The sequence below is a fragment of the Pistacia vera genome, unplaced genomic scaffold (genome assembly GCF_008641045.1).
Source record: "Pistacia vera cultivar Batoury unplaced genomic scaffold, PisVer_v2 Contig459, whole genome shotgun sequence".
NCBI lineage: Eukaryota > Viridiplantae > Streptophyta > Magnoliopsida > Sapindales > Anacardiaceae > Pistacia > Pistacia vera.
Window position 1 is genome coordinate 636,168 of NW_022196289.1, and position 23,274 is coordinate 659,441.

General features: G+C 32.8%; 1 protein-coding gene across 1 annotated transcript; it reads right to left on the reverse strand.

Moving 5' to 3' along the window:
- Nucleotides 1-15,073: 15,073 nt before the first annotated feature.
- On the reverse strand, nucleotides 15,074-16,665 carry LOC116144885 (pentatricopeptide repeat-containing protein At2g13420, mitochondrial-like). The gene has a single exon (XM_031430302.1). It carries the CDS (start codon nucleotides 16,663-16,665, stop codon nucleotides 15,088-15,090), a length of 1,578 nt encoding a protein of 525 aa, XP_031286162.1. The 3' UTR covers nucleotides 15,074-15,087.
- Nucleotides 16,666-23,274: the final 6,609 nt, after the last annotated feature.

The window sequence follows — 23,274 nt, forward strand, 5'->3', positions numbered from 1 at the left end:
TTGCACTTTTGGTCACGACATGCAATCGTCACTACTGATGAATTAGACTTTTTGGTGATGAACTCAAAATTACCTCTCACGGCAACAAGTTTTAGTTTCCTCACCACTTCCTCCTTGCTGTCAAATAAATATCCTACTCGTAAGTCCGATCCATTAGTAAAAACGTGAGCTAATTCACTACTACTAGCAATTACTGCCTCTGAACCTGTATGAATGACCATAGTGTTCTCTTCCTCACAAACTACACTTTTTGCATAATCTGTGTTTATAGGAATCTTTACATCTGCGGGAACATATACGGGGGGTCCTCCTCGTCCACATTTTCATTGTGCCCAATATGTCCAACCTCTTCTACAGTGTCCTCCTCACCACACAAATCACTGCCTAATCTTGATTTTTCAACAAAGAAATCAATGCCCTCCTAGTTAAAATTAAAACCAGCATTCTCCCACCCAAATCACCGCTTACTCTTGAACCAACTTCCAAAGCTTTATCCACAACCGAAACCGTTAAAATCGGCCTCGAACCATTATCGCCTACATCAAGTATAAATAACTTCACATCTTCATTAGACATTAATATAATAGGGGGTACCTTAAAATTTGCAAGAGCTCTACTTAAAACATACTTCACAACTATATCACTACGTGAACAACTCAACCAACCTCTTCTAATGATTTCATCAATCAACTCATCAAAACTAACTTTTGTACTCACAACAATTGCTTTAACTTGTTTGCCTTCCTAATCCATTTCCAGCAACTTTCTTCCTCCACCCATTCACCAAAATATTCAACACCCAAAATCACTTGTCCCATGTTTAATAATAGCCAAGTTCCTATAATGCAAGAAAACAAAAATATTAACCGATATATTAAGGGCTGACAGATTTTAAAAAGCATCTCCAGAGGTGCATCGCTTAAGCGATCAAGTATATCGCTTAAGCGATCTAGTATAAATAAGTCGGATTGCTTAAGCGATACACAAGATCGCTTAAGCAATCCATCAGATCCAGAACACATTTTCAGTCATCTCCACCTACAATCAGTGCTACCACCCCTAAGTACCCACATTGCAAGAAAATATTCAACAAATTTCACTCCTTTGAACTTGCATTACATCAAACACAACCTAACAACCTAAACAACTAAATCAAAATTATAACCCAAACCCAATCCATCATTAAATCTTTGTAAATCGAAATTTAAAATGCAAAGAGGAGATACACATACTTGGACGAAATATCAGGAGGAGGAGGAGGTGGATCTTTGCCGAAGAAGATGTTAATGGCGGAGGAAGAAAAAAGTGCTAATGGCAGAGGAAGAAGAAGATGTAGACGAAGGAGGAAAAAAAAGATGTAGATGAATAAGAAGATGGAGAGGAAGAAGAAGATGTAGACGAAGCTTAGAAGAAACAACAATCAGGGGAGGTGAATTAATGGCGGGAGGAAGAAGAATAAGGTGTTTGGGTTTGTTTGCAAGAATTTCGGCTTTTTGGGGACATATTATAATTTTTAAAAGATTACACAATACTTCATTAATCCTAATTAACCATTAAGCATGTTTAATTAGCCTTAATCAATAATAAGACTATTTACTTAACACTTTAAAATTATATTGCCTTTTAATTAAATTTGAATTTGATTTGATCTTTTTATAAAATGCCCCATCTTTTTCATACGGTGAACACAATCTTTAAAAATCTCACTATCAATAAGCAGAATTGTAGCCTTATTCCTTTGGAAATACCAAAGGACTTTTTTATTTTATTTTATATAATTTATGTCATGTTGTTTTATTTAAGTTTGGTGCCACTCAAAGGCCGATATAATATATAGTCTTCGCGGGTTACATAAATAAAATATAAAACTATTTTTTATCTCATAATTATATTAATTTAGACAACATGTGTATGTGATGCATGCTTTAGTGTTTTTTTTTTTTATATTAAATAAAGTCAACTTAAATCTCTTAATCTCGTCTTATTAATTTAATTTCTTCCGCTTTATCTTGAATTAATCTTGAAATTTGGCAGCTAGCTTACGTTCAAGTCAAGGAGAAGAAAATTCTTCTATTTTAACAATAATATTTCTGACTTTTATGCTTTATCCTTTTCTTTTTTGGGATTTTGCAATTATAATGATAGCTATATACAAGTATATAATGTATTGTTATATAAATATATGTGTATCACGATCTCGATGGTACTGGTTGGACCTTGACGTGGTGATCCCCATCATTGATGGTAGTTCACTAACGACTCCTAGGCCAATTTTTGTTTTCTTATAAAAAAAAAAAATTATTAATTGGAATCATATTTGTATAAAATATATAGATAATAAAATATCAAATTAGGTTGTGCTCAATAATAGGAAAAAAAATGTTACGAAATTCAGGTAAAGTAATAAGTAGATATGAGAATGAGAAACAAACTTGGTTAATAATTTATAAGGGTCGATGAGACCTGGATTTAAGAGCTCATTACTCGACACATAAATTTCATCTACGCATGCATTTAGTGCATGTGCTAATAAAACTCCCCCTCAATTGACCACTACGCAAACATTAATATGCTTTATTAAAACCTTGTTAAGAAAAATCTAGTTTGACGAAAAAAAGTACAACATTTTATATGCATATTTGATGTTATGAAATGCTTACATATGTCTCATAAAATCTTTCGAGGAAAACGCAATGAGATAAATATCTAGTGTAAGAAAATGAGTATAATTCACATATACAAGTCAATTACTTTTATTGCTAAAATTGGTGTTTTAAAAGATTTTTAATCCTTTCAAGTAAAACTGTGGTGATGTGGCTTATGACTTGCCACAATGGAGTCAACTCTTTTATAAAGAGTTCAAAGAGAGTTTATGCGGCACAATTTTGTGATAAGAATCAGATTTTTTTATAAGAACTAACTTCTCATTTCGTGTCCTTTGATCCGTGTCTTTTGCAACCATCTCATTCTCTCCTTGCACCTTAATAGAAGCATGGGTATGAAGAAGATTTTAGGTTGTGGTTCATCTCACAGTTGTGGGGAAATCCAATACAGGTGGAGGCTGATCTTAGGAGTGACTCTTGTATATAAATCAATCTTGTTAGTTGTGGAGAAAAAATAAAGCATTCATAGAGGAGCCTAGGGGTTTCTATTCGGGTGTATTCTTTCTTTGTTTTCTTCTCTGTGTTGAAATCCTCTGTACATCTTGGCATTGTGGTTAATGAGATTATATTTTGAGCTTTGGAGAGTGGATGTAGGTTGTAAAGCCGAAACACTATAAATCTGCAGTGTCTCTTACCTTTTGCTCTTTCATTTTGATTTATATGCTTTGAATGATTTGAGTTAGGGTATTCTGATTTTCAGATCTGATTTGTCATTTTGATTCCATTACTAAGCCATTTGTGATAATTCTATAAATCCTAGAATCTTAATAGAATTAATAGTATTACTATTTACTCTTTCCAAATGTTATTTCAAATTTCTTATCCTAAGTGATGTGTCATCATACATGATATTGACATATAAATAAAGTGATGATATATTGAATGGTATAAAATTACTTATATGATCATAGATTATTTGGAATATAATATTTGGGATAAATTTTTGGGATGAGTAGTATTTCTGTGACGAAATATATGCTTAACACAATTCAAATGTTTCCTAGTTGATGCAACATTGTATCTTGCGTTAACAAAAAAATTAACATCAAGTTGCATACAATTTGTAAGGCACATAAGAGCATGAGACTATGAATCTTTCTTGATCTTCTTTTAAGATAAATTGTACATTTCTTCACGAGTATTGTTACATATACAAACTGATATGACATAACTCTCTTATTGTCACATCATTTATTTATATTAATTAGCATTTATTGAGTTGATTTTGTATATAAATTCATCAATTCATTGTACCACATCAGTTTGCAAGAAAATGTTTGTTTAAACAATTGGTACATAGAGTATTATTCATCTCTTCACATAAAAGAAAGACCGGGTCAAACAAGAAAGGAATAATAGAGCATATCTACAGACTAATATTTGTTATATAATATTAGATTATTGCTTTAATAAACATTTTAACAATTTTTTATATAAATTAAAATTGGCAATATCTTTTTATTATACAAAGATTGGGATTAGGATCCTGTCCACCAGAGCTTTACCTAAACTTTTTACCTTCCTTTGACATGTGGCACTGATAAATTCTATGGTTAAGAATTATTTTTATAAGTTTTTTCTTTTTTATCCATAATCAAGAGGCAATTTTCTAGCTTCCCGCAATTCCAAAACGGTAACAAAAAGTAAAAGCAGGTTTTCTCTCTTCAAAATCCATTATCTGACATGAAGTCTTTTCTAGCGCAACAATAAAACAATAAAGAAATTCATTGGTTTTATGAATCAAGATCTCTTTATCTTTCCTCATTAATCTGGTATTAATATTATAATTGTTTGTTTTTGTGTTAACGATGAAAGAGGAGAAGGATGATAGAGTAATTTGGCATTGTTAGTGTTTTACTATTTTTGGTAACATGGGTTGGAAGGGACAGAAGGGAAATAACGATTACTACGATAATTCTTAATCAAGAGTAATTCTCTTCCATGGTCATTAGTAATTCCAATTCCTAAAATGTTGATGTTTTCTTTAAAAAATAGAAATACCCATAAAATTATGTGAATTAACCTAACTTCCCTGGATGAAAAATGATGAGGACAAAAATAGTTAGAATGCCACTACAAAGTTTAACATGCTTTTAATCATGCTGTTAAATCACATTGTTAAATACTAGATTATTGAGTTTAGTATAACTTAGTATAATCTAATATAACATACCTTTTGTTGTTTTATTAAAAACATAATTAGTAAGTCACTTGATTTAACTGCTAAATTTGTCGTTAAATAAAATTTTTACATTTATTGATTTGGCTATATATGTCCAAACTCGTAAAATCAATCAGATGATCATTCACCAAAATAAATAGTATACACTAATAATTAAACTAAAGTTTTTGTAATTAATGAGAGGAAAAAAGAAAATCTAATGTAATCTATGGACAATTAGACGAGATCAAGATCGCAAATCTATCAATAATTTAAGTTGATTGTGTGGACAAACATTGATTATTTAAGCAATTAGTAGGTGGAAAAGACAAGGGCCAGGACCTCTCAATTTCTCACTCTCACTTTAGCAGGCAAAATCACATGATTTAATTTAATTTAATTGTAAGTTGTAAATAACCGCCCAGATTAAGAGGCAAGCCTTTGCCCACATCAATCAATTCATTTTATTTACACTTATTAGAGAATATTGTGTGTCCCATCCCATTCTGTTTGTGTTTTCATACTTTTATTTTTTCTCTATGTCTCGTTCCACCTTTGAATAGTCAAATCCATAAAGTATATATTTATTTTTCATTTTTATAAATTTTCATTCTTTTTTTTTTTAAGTATTTGATTTAATATTTTACAAGATGATTTATTTTTTTAAAAAGTTTTGTAAGATTTTTGATAATTTAATTTAACCAAGATTTATGACAATTTTGGTTTCAGAAGATGGTTGATTTCAAGGAATTTTTGAAACCAATGAGATATTCTATAATTTTAATCATATATCAACGAAAAAGATCAATCAAAATCTTTTAATAATGGGTTGATTGTGAGTGATTTAACGATTGAAAAGGTATTTTAAACAATAAAAAAAAACCCCATGTTATCTATATTTAATTTGTTATTTTTAAAACAAATAACAATTTTTTTTTTTTTTCCTAAAGAATCATCTAGGATTTAAAAATAATAATAATAATAATAAGTCTTATAATATAGTATCCAAGGATGAAGATGCCCAATACCAAAATTGTAGGGTCCTCTCAATAATGCTTTGGGATGTGAATGTCCACCATCAATTGACACTATTTTTGAAATAGTCGAAGCCATAAAATACAATATACCTTTTTGTATATTGACTTTGTCAAAATTTGTTAAAGGCAAACGGAGAGAAATAATGACCCTTCAAATGGAATTTATACCTGCACTTTTGCACTAAACTCTTGCTTGCCTTCCAAGTGAAGGCTAATTATAATTTTACTTCTATCAAAGGTAAAGTCATAGTTTAAATTATCTAAACTTTATTTATAACTTAAAAAAAAAAAAAAAAATGTTGTGATCAATGTTGCATTTATAATGATTAACCACAAAGTTCAAATCAAACATATCCATCATTTTTATGTTTACCATTGTTTCATCTATCAATACCCTTCACTAAAATAAAAGGAGAAAAAAAGAGGACAGAGAGTGGTAGACTAATATTATTCATCCCAAATATTTTTTCATTTTATTTACACTTCAGTGCTACATATAATAACACATGATATAAATTATGGTATAAAATTACCTCACCCAAAAAAACTAGTGGGTGTGGGCATATTGGTAATGATAGGGGAGGGACTAAAAGTATACATAATCATTTCAAGAGTGACTACTTTTTCACAAATACTAATGAGCCTCAAGCTATTTTATTCTTCTTGGTACTATTGCCAAGGCCGCAAAAGACATTATATAAATAAAGTTTTATCAACTTTATTCATCAGTTTTAGCTATTTAATTGAAATAAAACAGATTATAATTTTAAAAAATATATTATGCTCTTATAAAATTGGGAAAAGCAAAATATTGTTGTTTTGGTTTATTTATTGCTTCAAGAAAACATTTTGTAGACTATAAAGAATCTTGGTTTGGCATAAAATCATAAATTTAATTTTGGAAACAATTAGATAAAGGGAATGCCCAAATTTCCATAAGTTCAAGTAAATTGAATGTAAGAAAATGGGTTCTATATGGTGAATATTTAAGAATATGGTTCTCATGAGATAGTTAGATAATGTTACTACACAACAGGAAATTGCCCAATATTCCTAGCGAGAATATATATATTTATTTATTTATTTCAAATGGTCTTATTTTTGTGATACACATAACTTGTAAGAAGTCATAGTTTCTTTTAAAATAAAATATGGTTGAGAGAGATAAGAGTAGTTAAATTACCAAAATAAAGAATATAGAGACGTGAGGGAAGGGCAAAGTGAGAGAATCACTTTTGGAAAAAAGCGGAAATGAAAAGGTAGACCCACAAGTACTTTTCCATTATCTAGCTACCTTGCTTTGAGAATGACATAGAGACTTGGCATCTGTTGCCTTCTTTTTATTTTATGACTAGAAATCCTTTAGTTTGAACACACTATTTACAAAAACACTTTTGGTATAAGCCAAAAGTAAGAAACAAGTAGGTGAATTACACTATTTATTAGTCAAGAAACCACTATTTAGTTTTTTATTTATTTAAAGGTGGTCTTAATTAATAAGTTTAAATGTAATTTTTACGCTTTTGGCTTTCAATTAAATCACAAATAACTTTGCCTTTGACACCATCTTCTTTTATATCTAACCCATAAGATTAAGTAATTGTTTTTTTCTTTCTATATATTTGATTTTGCATTTTCAAATTTCAAAATATTATAAAAAAATAAAAACAAAAATTCTACTGATCTTGTTTCATTGTTTTTATCTTTGAAATATTATTTTTGAAAAATGATACCAAATGTAATTTCAAATCTTAAAAGTTCAAAACTCAAATTTTTATATACATTTTCTATTTTCCAAAAAAAAAATAATAATAATTTCAAAAAAAATTTAAAGAACCCTAAAATAGTAAATGGAGTGACTTATCCACCTACTAAAATTTAAGGCAATCCATAAAATTACCAGAATTTGACACATAAAATAATTTTATCCTACTTTGATTATTATTGTCCTTCTAACATTTTTTTTTTTATTGATTTTAATAAGTATTTTATAGAGAAAAAATGTATAAAAATTACTCCCTTTGCATTTGTTTTGTGGCAATAATTTTATTACAGTGTAATCTATAATATTTATTGTCCTAAGCTAATAACTTTACATTTATATGGCAAAGTAATTAATTATCATTAATTAGCACAAACTTGAAAAAAAAAAGGAGAGGAAAGGTTAATTTAATTGTATTCTCTCTTAATTAATGACATTTAATAGTGTATTTATTAGACCATCAATGTCATTATCTTTATCTTTGATTTTGTCTATTGTGATGTGAACATCATTATATGCTTTAAAAAGTAGTTTTATATGTTATTTTTTATTCAAATTTTCTTAATATGAATATTCACTATATATCATATTAGATAATTATAATTTTGTCCAAATGATTCCAATATTATACTAATACAAACCCTAAAATTTTTACAATATAAACAAGATATTATTATAATGGCCTAACATAAATATGTTATGTATTTCATAAAACACAAAATTGAATGTCATATACGTCAAGTTTAAAGCAAATCCAATTGAATGTCATATACGTCAAGTTTAAAGCAAATCCAATTATATGATACATTTTTTTTAACCATGATTTTCTTACATTCGTAATTTCGAAAAGATCACAAAATAAAACTTTTGACTAATTTTAAGTAAGACTTTCCAAATTGAGGCCAGTTGTTTTCTTTTGATTTTCAAAAAATATGAGAAATTTGGGGAAAAAAAAAGTTTCAACTCAAACTTCTAATTAATAATATTGTGAATAGATAAAACTATGCTTATCTACTGTAGTTTATCTATTTTCATTTTTTAAACCAAAAATAATAATTATTATGGGTTTGAAAGTGTTTTTAAAAAATATTTTTTATTTAACTAAATAATATTTATAGGAAACTTTCGTTCTCTGTCTTCACTCTTCACATTATAAAACTCGTGTCCAATACTTACACACCTTCTTATTAAAGTCCAAACTCCAACTCCAACGCATAGCATCTCACAAGTCACAACAAGCCTCACAAAAAAGTCCACTAATCCGACGCCAGAGATCAACCCACGTCATCAGAACATTTCACTACACGATAATCATCACAATAATCTTCGTGGGTTTATTCGATTTTCCTCCATTTGAGAATGTTTGGAAATAGACATCCATTTTGTTCAGAAAGTACTAAAAACATCCTCATTAGGGGTTTTTTTAAGAACTATATAAGGGTGTGTTTAATATTTTTTAGAGGAGATTTTGTAATTATAAGGGTGTTTTTAGTACTTACAATTAGATGGACGAGTTAGAACAAACTCAAGTGGGGAAAAATGAAATAAATCCAAATCCTCGCAGTACAAAGCAGTTAAAAACCAAAACAAAATAAACACGAATATCTCTCCAAGTCCTCTGGCCATTCAATACGTCCGTTTCTATTTCTCTGCAACTCTCAACAACAACCACAACAACAACCACCACCACCACAAAGTGTGAGTGGAGTGAAAATACTTCGTTTCGGCTTGCATTGGGTCCAACACGTCGGCGTTTTGAAGAGATGAGGCTGGTTTCAGAGGACGGCGAAGTAGAGGGGAATGGTAAGGCGGGGCCGGTGGTTGTGGTGGGAGTGAAGTTTGACGCGGAGAGTCGGGAGTTGCTGACGTGGGCGCTGGTCAAAGTGGCTCAGCCCGGTGACCGTATCGTTGCTCTTCATGTTCTTGATAGAGTTACTGGTAGAGTTAGAGAGAGACTGAGAGAGAGAGAGAGAGAGAGAGAGAGAGAGAGAGAGAGTGCATTTTGGTTTTGTGATTTTGGAGTTTGTTTTTGTCCGGGTTGTGTTTGTAGAGTTTCTGAAGTTTGTGGGTTCTTTTGTGATGTTTTGTAGAGAGTACCGGTTCGCTTATCTCGTTAGTGAAGACTTTTGATTCTATGCTCGCTGTTTATGAAGGTTTCTGCAACTTAAAGCAGGTCTGATTTTTTTCTTTTTTAACCCAGATCCTAATTTAAGGATTTATTCGTATTTGGTGAAGAGATATAGATTTAACTAGACAAAGTTGTAATTTTTGATTTTTGATTTTTTTTAATTGGAGTATATAGGTTGATTGAAGCTGAAGTGGTGTAGAGGGACACAGTGAAGAAAATTCTGGTAAGAGAAGCGAAATCATATGGTGCGGGCTAAGCTAATTGTGGGGACTTCTAAGACTCACCATCCAATTCGCTCATCAGCCTCGTGTGCTAAGTACTGTGCAAGAAAATGTCTAAAGTTTCTGGGTTTTTGCTGTTGATAATGGCAAAATTTGTTCAGAGAGAAGGAAATTATGCTGAAAGGATAGTTTGCAAGGTTGGTTGTTCTGCTTTGGTTTGTTTTATAAGTTAGTTTTGATTGAAGAGTAAAACTTGGTGTTTTTTATTTTTTTTATTGTTATTAGTGGCTTTGTTGATTTGTCTGATAAGTTTTCTGGGTTGATGTCAGATGCTATAACAGAAAGATCGACAGTTCATGATCGTTAAGTGGAACGGAAAGTTTTAACTGTGGAAATTTTACTGGAGATGAAGAGAAATCGTGTAAACAATGTCGAGGCTTCTTTTATAATCGGTTCAAGTTTTAAGAAAGAGCCCTGAAGAAGAACTGTACTTCTTGTGATTCGAGACACGATTGGAGGAGTCATCTGGGGATGGCAATGAGGATAATTCATTGGCATTGGTACCCATCAAAGCAAGAGGTGGCTATAGTTCGAATTCCTGGTAGTTCACGAATTGCCGGCGAAACAGTTGGTCACCTTCGTCGGGTGTTTTCCCCCAAACAGCAGCACTTGGAGAAATCTCGAGAACAAGACATCTTGATTCAGTGGGTACTGAGACTTCCAAGCCGGTATACTTCTGCTGTTGTCTATCCTGATCATAACAGAGTCAATCTGTAGCACGGATGAGGATCTCTATTCCATGTTGGATGGGGAGAGTGGGGCAATGTGGCTTTTGATAATGAGGCTATGCATCCTCTTTCACCGTATCATGGATTTCCCAAAGAGTGGAGAATTTACATGAGAGATTCCCGTCCACCTGTAGATTGTTCAGCTACAAGGAACTTTCTTTGGTTACATCTGATTCCATCCCGGTTTGTTTTCTTTCCCCAGTATTGTCTAGTTTGTTCAACGTTCATTTGGATCTATTGATAGTACTTATCTTTTATTATTATTTTTAGATAATATGGTCGGTAAAGGTGGGCATAGTCATGTTATAGAGGGTCTCTTCGGCCGCAGGAACTTGCTGTGAAAATTTGAAGCCATCAGAAGGATGTGTTGAAAGAGTTTGTTTCGGAGATGAGATCATTACATTTTACACCACAAGAATATAATCTCCTTATTGGATTCTGTTTGAGGACAATAAATTGCTCTGGTGTATGACTTCTGTCAAGAGGAAGCCTGAAGAGAGCCTTCATGGTAAATATTTTGTTGTGGTGAAATAACACCTGGGATCGGAAAAAAAAAAAACAAAAAAAAAAAAAAAAAAAACAAAATCTTATTTATACTATTTATGATGTTCTTATCACTCAATGCCTGCTTTCTAATTCAGGTAATAGAAGGATGCGATAGCATTTGGTTGGAATGAAAGGTATAAAGTGGCTGTGGGTGTAGCTGAGGCACGGATTATCTCACAATATGTGATCAACCAGTCATCCACAAGGATGTGAATCTTCTAACATTCTTCTATCAGATGATTTTGAACCACAGGGGCCGTATGTTAAACATTGTGCAAAATTCAGCTTCTGGTAATTTGCTGAAGCTTTTTCAAACTCACTACAATCTGTTTTGTTTCAGTGTCTGATTTTGGATTAGCCAGCTGGGCTTCAACTTCATCATCATTTAGTTGTACAATGTTGCGGGAACCTTGGGTGTGTATTTTATTCTTGACTTCTTTAGTTTCTTTTCCACTCAGATATGATTAGTAACTATATGTTTCTTGCAGTTACTTGGCCCCTGAATATTTCATGCATGGAAAAGTGAGTGACAAAATTGATGTCTATGCGTTTGGTGGTGTGCTTCTGGAGCTCTTCTGGTAGAAAGCCGATTAAGAGAAAACCCAAGGGGAGGAGAGCCTTGTTATGTGGGTAAGTTTTACCTCATGGTTAAACTTCAGCCTTTTCATATGCTGGGGAGAATCTTTTTAATTTTTATTGTCGCTAAAGATGAATAAAATGAAAATTGGTGTGTGAAATAAATGAGTGACTACATGATTTTTGGGTTGGGGTGTTAGTTCTATCAACTGCTTTTAGTGACTCACAAAGTTTTATCGGACCTGATACATCCGGTATTTGTCGACATATGACAGTTCAATGCATGAATCTGGACTTCTCTATAGAATTTCCCTTGCCCTGCTGTGTTCCTCTGATAGTTCTGTTAGTAGCATTCTGAATTTAAATGTGATATAGTAATAACGGTATGATGATGATATCTAGGCTAAACCAATTCTGAAGGATGCAAGTTTTCACATTGCGGACCAAGTTTAGACCAGATTTTGATAATGATCAGATTGAAGAATGGTTTTGGCTGCAACACTATGCATCATAGAGCTCCCACTTAGGCCTCAATTAACCTTGTAAGTTATCTTCTTTTAGAAATTTTCACTAATCTTTCAAATTTTCTGCCTTTCCAATTCATGCTGCTTATTGGCCAGGCAGGTTTTAAAACTTCTCAAGGTGATGAGGAAGCAACAAGTGGGCAAGGCAACAAGGTGGTGCACAGAAGAGCTTGATCTCATTGATGGTGGAAGCATTTCTAATAATATCCAATCCCATCTGAACCTTGCACTTCTAGTGTGGATGACGATACACTTTCTACAGTGCACTGAGCAAACTGTATCAATAGAAGATTACTTGCAAGGGAGAGGAGTCGAACATCAAGCTTCGACTAGCCATGTTTTTGTTGAAAGCTACTGTGCAACTCTTTTTCCACTGGTTGTGTACATTCCTTTCAGTTGGTTAGTCTCTCCATATTTTTGCTTTAATGACAGAAACTGGGTCCTGGAAGAGAGGTCTTCGGAAGAGTTTTGCCTCCCTGATTTGAAGCTGTGTTGCAGTCAATGTATCCGCAGGCTGGTTTTGATCTCCAAGTGCATAATCAGTCGCATGGATAATAACACAAGGTTTTCCACAAATGGCCTGAAAGCGGCGGCGAATATTGGTGCATAAGTAATTAGTTTTTGATGAAATTGTAAAATGTGTCTGATCTTCAGTTTTGAAAAGTGATGTATAGAACAGAACCAGAATTGGTTTTCACAACGAGCTTCTCTTTGGAGCTCCATCTGCTCTCTTTAAGAAATTTACTTGTTAACATCTTTTCTTTTTAAGTTAAATACTTTTTTCAGAATTCTTTCTTTCTAGTCTGTAAATTCTTTTCCGTCTGCCCTCAATGTTCTCTTGTGGTTTTAAACATAGGGTTTATTTATTTTACCGTCTATGAGATTGTTTAGTATTAACTCATGCACTTTGTTAAGAAGATTAAAAAAATTCCTCTTAGGGGGTTTTCATAATCTTAAAAGGGAAAGATTTTTAAGGGGTTTTTTTTCAATATATTTTAAGGGGTGGTTGTTTTGTAATACTTTTTTAAAAAGTGAACTACAGGGGAAAAATTGAAATAAACTTTTTGACTTTTAAGTCTAAATATGGGGAGTTCTATCATTCTGAAATTATAAAAAAATGACCTAAAATTATGAATCTCTATGTATTAACTTATTAAAATTGTCATAAATCCCTCCTTAAAATATTTATGACATTCTTAAACTATGATAAGAGCTGATGCTACACTATTAGAGTTTATATAATACATTTAGAGTGTATAAACTTTTCTAACGTAAGCACTTCTGTAATCTTAATGGTCATTTTGACGTAGATTCAGTGACATAGACATAACTCTAATCCAAAAGTCGAATCGAAACAATTCTTGAACCTGTAGAAAAATATTCAATCCTTTACAAAGTTGAAGACACTTAGAAGATCAAATCAACATTTGATGGATCGAAATTGGGCTGCAACGAACTGGACTAAACTAAAAGCTCAGCCCACATACCTCAGTATTTGGAGTGTATCTCAGAACATACGTATCCAATACATGATTCTGAACTGCGGAAATATAAGAAAACTATCTACAACTTTTCTGTTCAGACCTGAACAAGATTAGGAAGGCACCATTGCCAGAATTTGGTGCATATGAAAAGTTAAATTTGGCAATTTGCATGCAACTTGTAGTTTCTATTGTGACAATGTGTCTTCCAATTTTCTATAAGTAGAATAGTGTTAAGATTAGCGAAGGGAGCTCATATTTTGGGTGAAAATGAGTTCATTTTTTCTTTCTTTTTCCTTGCTCTTTTTCTTTTCTTGTGATAATTATTCATCACCCTTAAGTTTTTCAATTCAAGATAGTTCATTTCTTCTCTATACTTCTTCTTCTCATCTTCATTAGCTTAATTAATTTTCATTTTGCTGGGGTAAAGGGTGAAGCTCTTGGCACAGAATAAGGTTAGTCTAAACTCATAAGTGACTCTAACGTTCATATTCTTCATTTGTTACAATAAAGTGTGTATATTTTCTTAATCAATTTATAAACCCTCCTTGCAAAGTGAGGGTCTTGATTCATTGTGGACTATTATTGCACAACAATACCTAGTCCCATTTAGAGAAACGACTGTCTATAGTGGGAATCTTGATTTGTTGTAAACAAGGATGGGACATTGAGTACTTCAATTATTTGCAAGTGTGCAGTTAAAAGATAAAAAGGGAATTTATACAATTACTTTATAAGTAAAAAGTTTTTGTTGATAAGTCCTCCAATGGAGACAACCTTTGTGAGTGAATTCAAATCGAGTTATAAAGAGTTAAACTTGTTCTATTGATATGTGAGAGTGGACTCGTTACCTTAGCCGCCTTTTAATTTGAAATTTTCCTGAATAAATTCTGAACATCTATTATTTCTTTCTTTTATGTTGTGTATTTGTAACCTCTAATTAACTTCTGTGGATTCGTAATCGAACTTCCAAGACTTCTCATTTAAGCAACCTACAAATGGTTTACAATATAAAAGTTGTAAAAGTTTTGGTGTCTTTGCCGGGAGTACAAATTAGAGTACCAAGCCCATATATATATTATATACAAAAAATTCCTATACATGATTCATAAGCTAACTACACCAGAATTGATAACGAAATTAAAATTTACAAAAACTGTAATTAGAAGTTGAAGGGTAATCACCATGTTTGATGATGCATCATCTCCTATATGGCTTCAAATGATAATTTTGGAACTCCGAACCAAATGTTATTGACTCTTCGTCAAGCTTCTTCTTCAATCTTCTCCATGTTCTCAACATATCAGACTGTATTAATCCCCGATAAAGGGTCTCAAACGTAACTTTTTGCGGAAGCAATCCCTTCTCTATCATCTCAACAAAAAACTGACAAGCCTCCTTCCACTTTTGTTTCTCACACAGCCCATGAATCAACATCGTGTAAGAATCCAAATCTGGACCCACCTCACTTCCTTTCATATCACCCCATATCTCCTTCACAATCTCCATTCGATTCAACTTCATAAACATCCCTAGCAATATATTATAACTATGTCCACTTGGCACGCACAAACCGTCCTCCTTCATCTTCCTATACAACTTCAGGGCACCATCTGCATCCTTCCTTCCTCTATACTCCTTAAAGAAACAATTATAAGTCATAGCCGAAGGACTAACACCATTCCTGACCATCTCTTCAAGCAACTGCTCGGCGTCCTCTAGCTTCCCACACGAACAAAGACACTTAACAGCAGAAGTATAAGTCACAACACTCGGACAGATCCCTTTTTCTTGCATCAACTTCAACTTGTCCATAGTCAACTGAGGCTTATGCGCCCGACTATACACATGTAAAACAATCGAAAAACTAGTGACATCCGGCTCAATCCCTCTCATACGCATTTCATCGAACACTTTCTCCGCTCTCATTATCGTCCTCTCAAACCTCTCATCAGGATGCAAACTCGCCCTCCTGCAAACCCCATTAAGCAACACATTATAAGTCACCACATTCGGCTCAATCCCTCGCTCAATCATCTCATTCAAAAACCTCTCCGCCATATCAATTCGACTAATTTTACACCACCCATATATCAAACTCGTGTACATTTTCACATTCCCTATAATCTCATGTTTCTTCTTACGAAAAACATCAACCGCCACTCTCACATAACCATACTTACAGAGAGTGTCGAGCAAAAAACTAAAATTAACTTCCTCATCCATGTCTTCCTTCTCTACAAAACATTTCATATCATCGAAAGCTCGAACCGCCTGCCGGGTGAGGCCAGCGGCGATCAGTCTACGAATTAAAATCAAGAAAGCGGAGGAAATGGGGGCGACGTTTTGTTGGTCCATTTGGATGATGAGTTGCCAAATGACGTCGAATTGGCGGACTTTGGAGAGGATGTCGATGATGAGGTTGTAGGAAGAGGGTGGGGAAGGGGCGTGGGGAGGGATAGATTGGGAAAAGTGGAAAAAAGCGAGGGCAATTTTGGAAGAATGTTGGAGGCGGAGGAGGGTTTGGTTGAGGAGATGAGGGGAGAGAGAGATGCCGTGGAGTTGAAGAGAAGACTCCATGGCGTGGAAGGGGTTGTGATGAGTGAGGAGAATTTGGGAGAGCAGATCGGCGTCGTTTGAGGGCTCCAGTTTTGGGAGGTCAAGAATCGGGACGGCGTCGCACTGGGTGGAGAAGACGTTTGGAGAATTTAGAGAAAGGAAAGGAGAGAAGATTCGGAGGGACAGAGAGGAAGTAAGAATTCGAGTTCGAAGCGCCATTTTAGACAACTGTAAGTTAAGAGTCAGTCTTTTGGAGAATTAGTGTTTTGTTATGCCAAAGTACTCATGTACTAGTTCTTTTGGTACAGGTTTATAACAATTTCCTCCTCAAGGTTTGGATAAATAATAAACGCATTCAAATATTTCGAAAAGTATCAAATGCTCTAAACTCTAAAGTCTCAAAAAGAATGACAAGTATCATGAAATTCTTTACTTTACTACCTGAAGACTGTAAAACTCTTTGTCTAATTATGATATTCTTTTCAGGTTTTCAATTTTATAATTTTATTTTGATTATATAAATAATAATATTTGTTAGCCGATTTTATATAATATGTTATAATGATATGAATAGTTAAATTAAAATAAATATATGAATAGTTAAAATATTTTTTAATTTTATACAATAAATTGAAAATAAAATAAAACTTATAGCCCTTCGTGGGTAGCGGTTGCATAATTTATGGCCCTTTGGAGGCCGTAGGTAGCCAGCCATTTGGTCGCCAATAATACTATACTTACAAAAGAATCTTACAAAGATTTCTATACAAAGTGAGGTGGTAAAATATGAATGGAAGAGTGAAACAAAAAGTCAAACTCACTAAATTCACCATTCCATTCATTTTTTGTCACATCACTTTGTATGAAGATCTTTGTAAAATTTCTTTGTAAGTGTAGTATTACTCTTTGGTCGCCAGGCAACCCAAATAGCCATTTGTGAACACATCCAATCCACACTATTGAAAAGTCACCATCGCACATTTTTTCGCTCAGACCATTTCTATCAAAACACAATAAAAACTTAAAAGAGTATTATAATCGGACAGAGGGTATTTTAGTGTTTATCTAATCACTAATGCTAATGCTATTTGTACAAAGCCTCTTACAAAGTGACGTAACACGTCACATGGCATGTCATGTCAGTGCTATGTGACATGTGGGCCACATTACTTAATCCTTAAAAATTTTAAAAAAAAAATTCAAACCCAAAATTTCCAAATCAAATTCCCTCTCAAATTTTACAATCCCTAAATCTGATTTTCTATTTCTTCTTCGCCATTTTTCGATTTTCTATTTCTTGTTCTTCTTCTCCATCGCTCTTCTCCATTTTTCATTTTTCTATTTCCTCTTCTTCTTCTTCTTCTTCGCTCCTATTTCTTCTTCTCCGTTTTTCAATTTTCTATTTCTTCTTCTTTTTCTCCATCGCTCTTCTCCCTGCCGACAAACCAAACCCTAACCTTAACCCTAACCACTGAAACCATAGAGAGTCCAGCCCTGTTGTTTCAAAAGCTTCTAAAATCTGATGAGGAACCAAAAGAGAGAATTGAACAAAGTGACCACCGTGGATTCTCCGAAATTTCGCTGTTACCTCCGCCGCGGCTCTTCGCTAGAAAAGTGTGAGTCTCTTAATACGGATAAGTCCTCTTTCAATTGAATTTATGTTGACTTTGATTCTAACTGTTTAGTAGACAAGTTGAAAAGATGTTAATGCTAAAACTCCTGTTTCTTTCGATGTCTGTATGATATATTTTATTGAGAGGAATTCACTCTTGGTCGCTATAATTTTTTCTTTACCATGCATTAAATGGAAATTTGTTATCATTACCACTCATGGAAGTGGCATGCATTCTTTCTTCTCTTGGAGTCTATTTTAAAATTTAGATTGGTTTTGAATCTTAATTTTTGAAACCTAGTTGTAAAACCATGTCTATGGATCAATTTTGATCCATTACAGTGTAGAAATGTGGCTTAGCTATATAACAGAGCAATTGAACCAATATGCCATTTGTAACTTGTCCATTTTATCTTTTGCCAGCTTTTCTGTTAAAAACAAATTTTTGGATTCGTTTTTGTGCCAACATTGTCAATTGAGCTGCAGTGACTGTTAATTAACTTATTCATTTCTAATTGTTGTAAGGGAATTCTATTAGAAATGGTCACGGTAATGCTTCAAATATCAATTGGAAAAATAGTTCAGGGAAAAATTATGTAAGAAATCCAAAAAGAGAGCAGTCATGAGGATGAGTGCTTTTACCTTTTTTATTTTTTGGTTTACGATTTATGCTGGTATAAGATTTCGACTAGTTATTTGTTTTCTATTTATTGCAAGTGAAACAAATCACCCTTGCTATATTTATTTGGATTGTTATAGCAAAGGAAATGTAATCTATTGCCTAAACAAATTTAGAAGTTTGATGTACAACCAAAGATGCGCGGACTGTGGACTGCAGGAGGCTGGAGAATTTGTTGCAGAGGGCTGATAATGTTAAGCTTTGGATATGTAACGATCACTATGATACAGTTCATTTATACTGAAGCAGTTATTGGACCTCTTCTGTATTGATATTGTTGCCATATAGGTTGTTAATTGTTGGGGCCATTAAGTTTTGTGATTCCTTAGGCTTACCAAGTTGATTGCTCAAGAATGAGCCTGGATTGATCTGAATGTAAATTATATGTTCTGACCCACTTGAAATTAATGTTAGTATCTTTGTTGCTCTTGGTATAAGTGAAGAAGAAATTTTTCTTTGTTCTCAAATTTAAATCTGCAGCAGGTGCCTTGCATTGCGGCTACGATTTGACAGTCCACAAAATGTAGCTATGAGTTGAATGACAATTCTCTTTTTACTTTTAACCTTTCCATTCAAAATTAGAGAAAGTAATGTCCTGTTATTTTTAGATAATAAACTATAATTGCTACGCATAAGAGTATTTAATAAATCCCCAAATAATAACTTTGAAGGATAGAGAACATTATTCTGATCTGAAATCAATCTACTCATTACAACAAAATACTAGGATTTCTTACAAACATATGTAACTGAATGTTGGACTATAGCATATCATGTTAATCTTGGAACTCATTTTGATGCTAATGGGTCAAAACAGGTTACTTAGGAGTAAGTCTTTCAGCTTTTAGCTGCGCAAAGATCCTCTCAAACTTACAAGACCACTTTTTCTTAAATAAACTACTTATGCCTAGAAAAACTTAAAAGTTGACCACTTTATCACATTACTGTTAGTGTATGCCCTAGGAACCAATCGTATTGTCGGTTTCAGGACATTATATCTTGTAAATGTATTATGAATAAAAGAAAGTGTTCTTATTTTACAAGTTGATTTTCTGCTACATTTATATTATATTATATTTAATATTACATGTGAAATGTCTGGATGACACGGATCTTCAGAAGATCAAATCATCAAAGAATTCCCTACGCAAATAATGTTAATTGGGCAATAACATTGCATAGTAGGTATGCTGAAAGTCTCTATTGAATATCATGTGATGGTATTAGTGTGGGTGATTATAAGAGGTATGTCACTAAGGCATTAGCATAGATAAACGGTTAGTGAACTGTTTTTCGAATACGATCGATTGCGATGAATCACATGGATATGGTCAATGATGCATCGTAGGATCGTGCTAGTGTACCATTGATCCTTAGACTTGAGACATCACAGTTGGATTCAACATAGGATGCATATGGTTCATATGGTATATAAGCACGAGACTAGTCATGTCTTGTGTAATAAGCCAGTTTGGTCATATGTTATTCATGTGCGAGGACAAGTGATGCTCAAGATGGGATCTGTTAACTCAAAATAGTCCAATCTCGAGTTCCCAGACGAATGTCAATAAAAATTGGAAAAGGGAAATCTCTGGCCAGAGTATAATAAATGTCAAATGAAAAGTAGTTTCATGTTGACGAGTTCCATTGTATCGCTTGATAATTCGATTAAAGATTAAGTTAAAGGTTTTGACATACCATAAACCATTCTTAATCAGGATTAGATAACAGAGGGATTTGACTATACGGTACGTATGATCAGAATAGGTTCATTGGAGTTTACACTTCATTGTGGTTTAGGGGTTATGGAACATTGCTAGACGTCTACCATAATTAGTGGGAGTTTCGATTATAAAGAATTATAATGAAGTATATCAAAATCTGATATTGGGCCCACAGCTAGATTACAGTGAACCAAAATGGTCACACATAAAATCAAGCTCAAGTAGAGAGAGTAATACATATCATTAATCAGATTAATGATGTTCAGACGTAAACGGTTGCATCCGAATTAATGTATTGGTGAGAAATGATTATCCATGAATAGCTAGGCACTAACCAAGGGTAATAAGGATTTATTAAATATTATTATTGAATTGGATTCAATGATGGGGGCAAAAGTGCATTGGTTTTATTCTAAAGGGTTAGAATATTTAATGGAATTAAAATTTGGTCTAATTATGAATTAACCATAAAACCAAGGACTTGACATAAATATTTATTCTCAAGTTAATTTTAAATTGTTTGAGGCCATTTCCAAAAACCAATTTAAGTTACACTTTGTGCCCATGGTATATAATTAAGTTTTATGCCATTTTAATAGAATTGAATCAATTAAAGCAAAATCACTCTCTCATTTTCTCTCTCAATCTCACGGTTCTCCTCTTCCTGACTTTTGTGGATCACATTTTGAGGTTCTTCAACTTCACTTGAAAACTAAGATTCCAAAAAGAAGATTCAAGTGTTGAATAGCAAAGGAGTAGGTAATATTCCATCCTTACCTTGAAATTTTTTGGGCTTATGTGTTATGTTGGTGTTCTACCTCGCATCCTCATCTTGATCATCATTTTCTCTCAATTTCCATGTCCAAAATGCATGAACCCAACAAGGTATCACAGCATGCATGCATGTAGCATTTTTGGTGAAAAATGGCTTGGTTTGGAATGAATATATTTTGCTTTAGATGCATGTTGAAGTTATTGTGTATTTTAATACAAATGATCATGGATATGTGATATTCTGCTATTAACATGCTTCTATGAAATTTTGATATTTAGAATACAAAATTTCTTGTTCTTGAAGTCATATGTGCATGCATGTTTGATTTATGCATCTTGATGCATATTTGTTAAGTATGAATATATCCATTCATATGATACATGCATGTGTAATATAAGCATATTTGATGCAACTTTGATGATTTTGAGAAGGGATGAATTCGGTCAAAACTGATGCAAATGAATATATATTTTAAATGCATATTTGAAAGTGTTATATGTGATACAATAGTCTTAAATGCATTTGACTTAGATTGTATTGTGAATGCAAGTTGGTTGATTCATCTTTGAGTAAAAATCAGTGGATGATTCATAGATTTGCAATTTTTTAATTTTATTGATTGAATGTGATGTGAGAGATTTTTTAATGTGATGGTAATATATATTTTTATAAATATTATGTTGATGAAATATGCATGTATCTTTGGTTTAATCATGACATATTTTATACATTTTGCATGAAATATTGGGATATGTATATATTTCTTTATATTCATGTGATGGATAATACAATGATATTATAAGTTTAGGGTAGTAAAATTATGCATGTACCCTTTGTTCAATCATGACATTTTTTTACGTATTTATTACATGAAGTCCTTTATTTATAAATATTGCAACTTGCATAATATTTATTTATATCCCTTGATTGAATTAATATTTATTATGTGATGGATGAATATTAATTAGGGGATGATCATGGGTGTATTTAATTTTCCCAAAAATATTTGATATTGGGCATGTAATATTCTTTCAATGGCTTGTAATAATAATTATTTTATTATTACTTTGTTATCCGGGCCTACTGTCCTAAATTGGTTTATGTAATCATACGACCGACGGAGGATGGAGATCCGATCAATCACCGATGAAGATCCGCAAGGAGTAAAGAATTAAGTGAATAGTTTACCTAATTAGGATGTATTTTTCAAAACCCCATATCATCCGACCACGTTTTATATTATATGGATGCATTTGAATTAATGAATGTGATAAATGTAAAACATTTTTTAATCAAAGGTTAAACCTAATAATCTCCCTAACAAACAATATTAGATCCAAGCCTTCCATTATGGGCCAATTAATTCTTTGGCATAAAATTAGAGATTCCAAGATTTCTATTATTGAGGGATGCTAATTTTATGACATGGAATTATTGTCTTAGTTTTTGGATATAAATTTCATAATACCCAAGATTTCTATTATGTGAGGTATCTAAAACTAGAGGCAAAGATTGAATCATACCTTATATAGTGATATAAAGGAAATAGTTTCCTACTTGTTAAATTTAATTGACCAAGATTTCTATTGTGAGGTTTAATTAAATTTATAAGAATTTGATTCCCACTAGAAATTTTCAACAAAATTTTCAAATCATCATTTAGGGGAGTAGGGATTTGAATAAAATAGTGGGAGCTAATAAGATTAGCATTAAAGGGTTTGAATTTACAAGACACTAATAGAACTTAATTTTTCCTTGCAGTCTCTTTCGGTATTTTGTGATATTTAGTTAATGAAATGAGCAATAACTTGCTTTTGAGGATTCTCGATAACAACATGCTGATCGGACCTAATTTTAATAATTGGTTAAGGATTTGAGAATTATTCTCAATTCCGAAAAAGTCGGGTATGTCTTGGAAGCACCCCTTCCACTTCTTTGTCTCCTGATGCCAAACCGCAAAAAAGAAGTTTTCGATAAGTGGCAGGATGATGACTTACAAGCTCGAACCTACATGCTAGCATCAATGAATGCTGAGCTC

Coding starts and splice junctions, on each gene's coding strand:
- LOC116144885 (XM_031430302.1), bottom strand. CDS start 16,665: ATGGCGCTTCGAACTCGAATTCTTACTTCCTCTCTGTCCCTCCGAATC.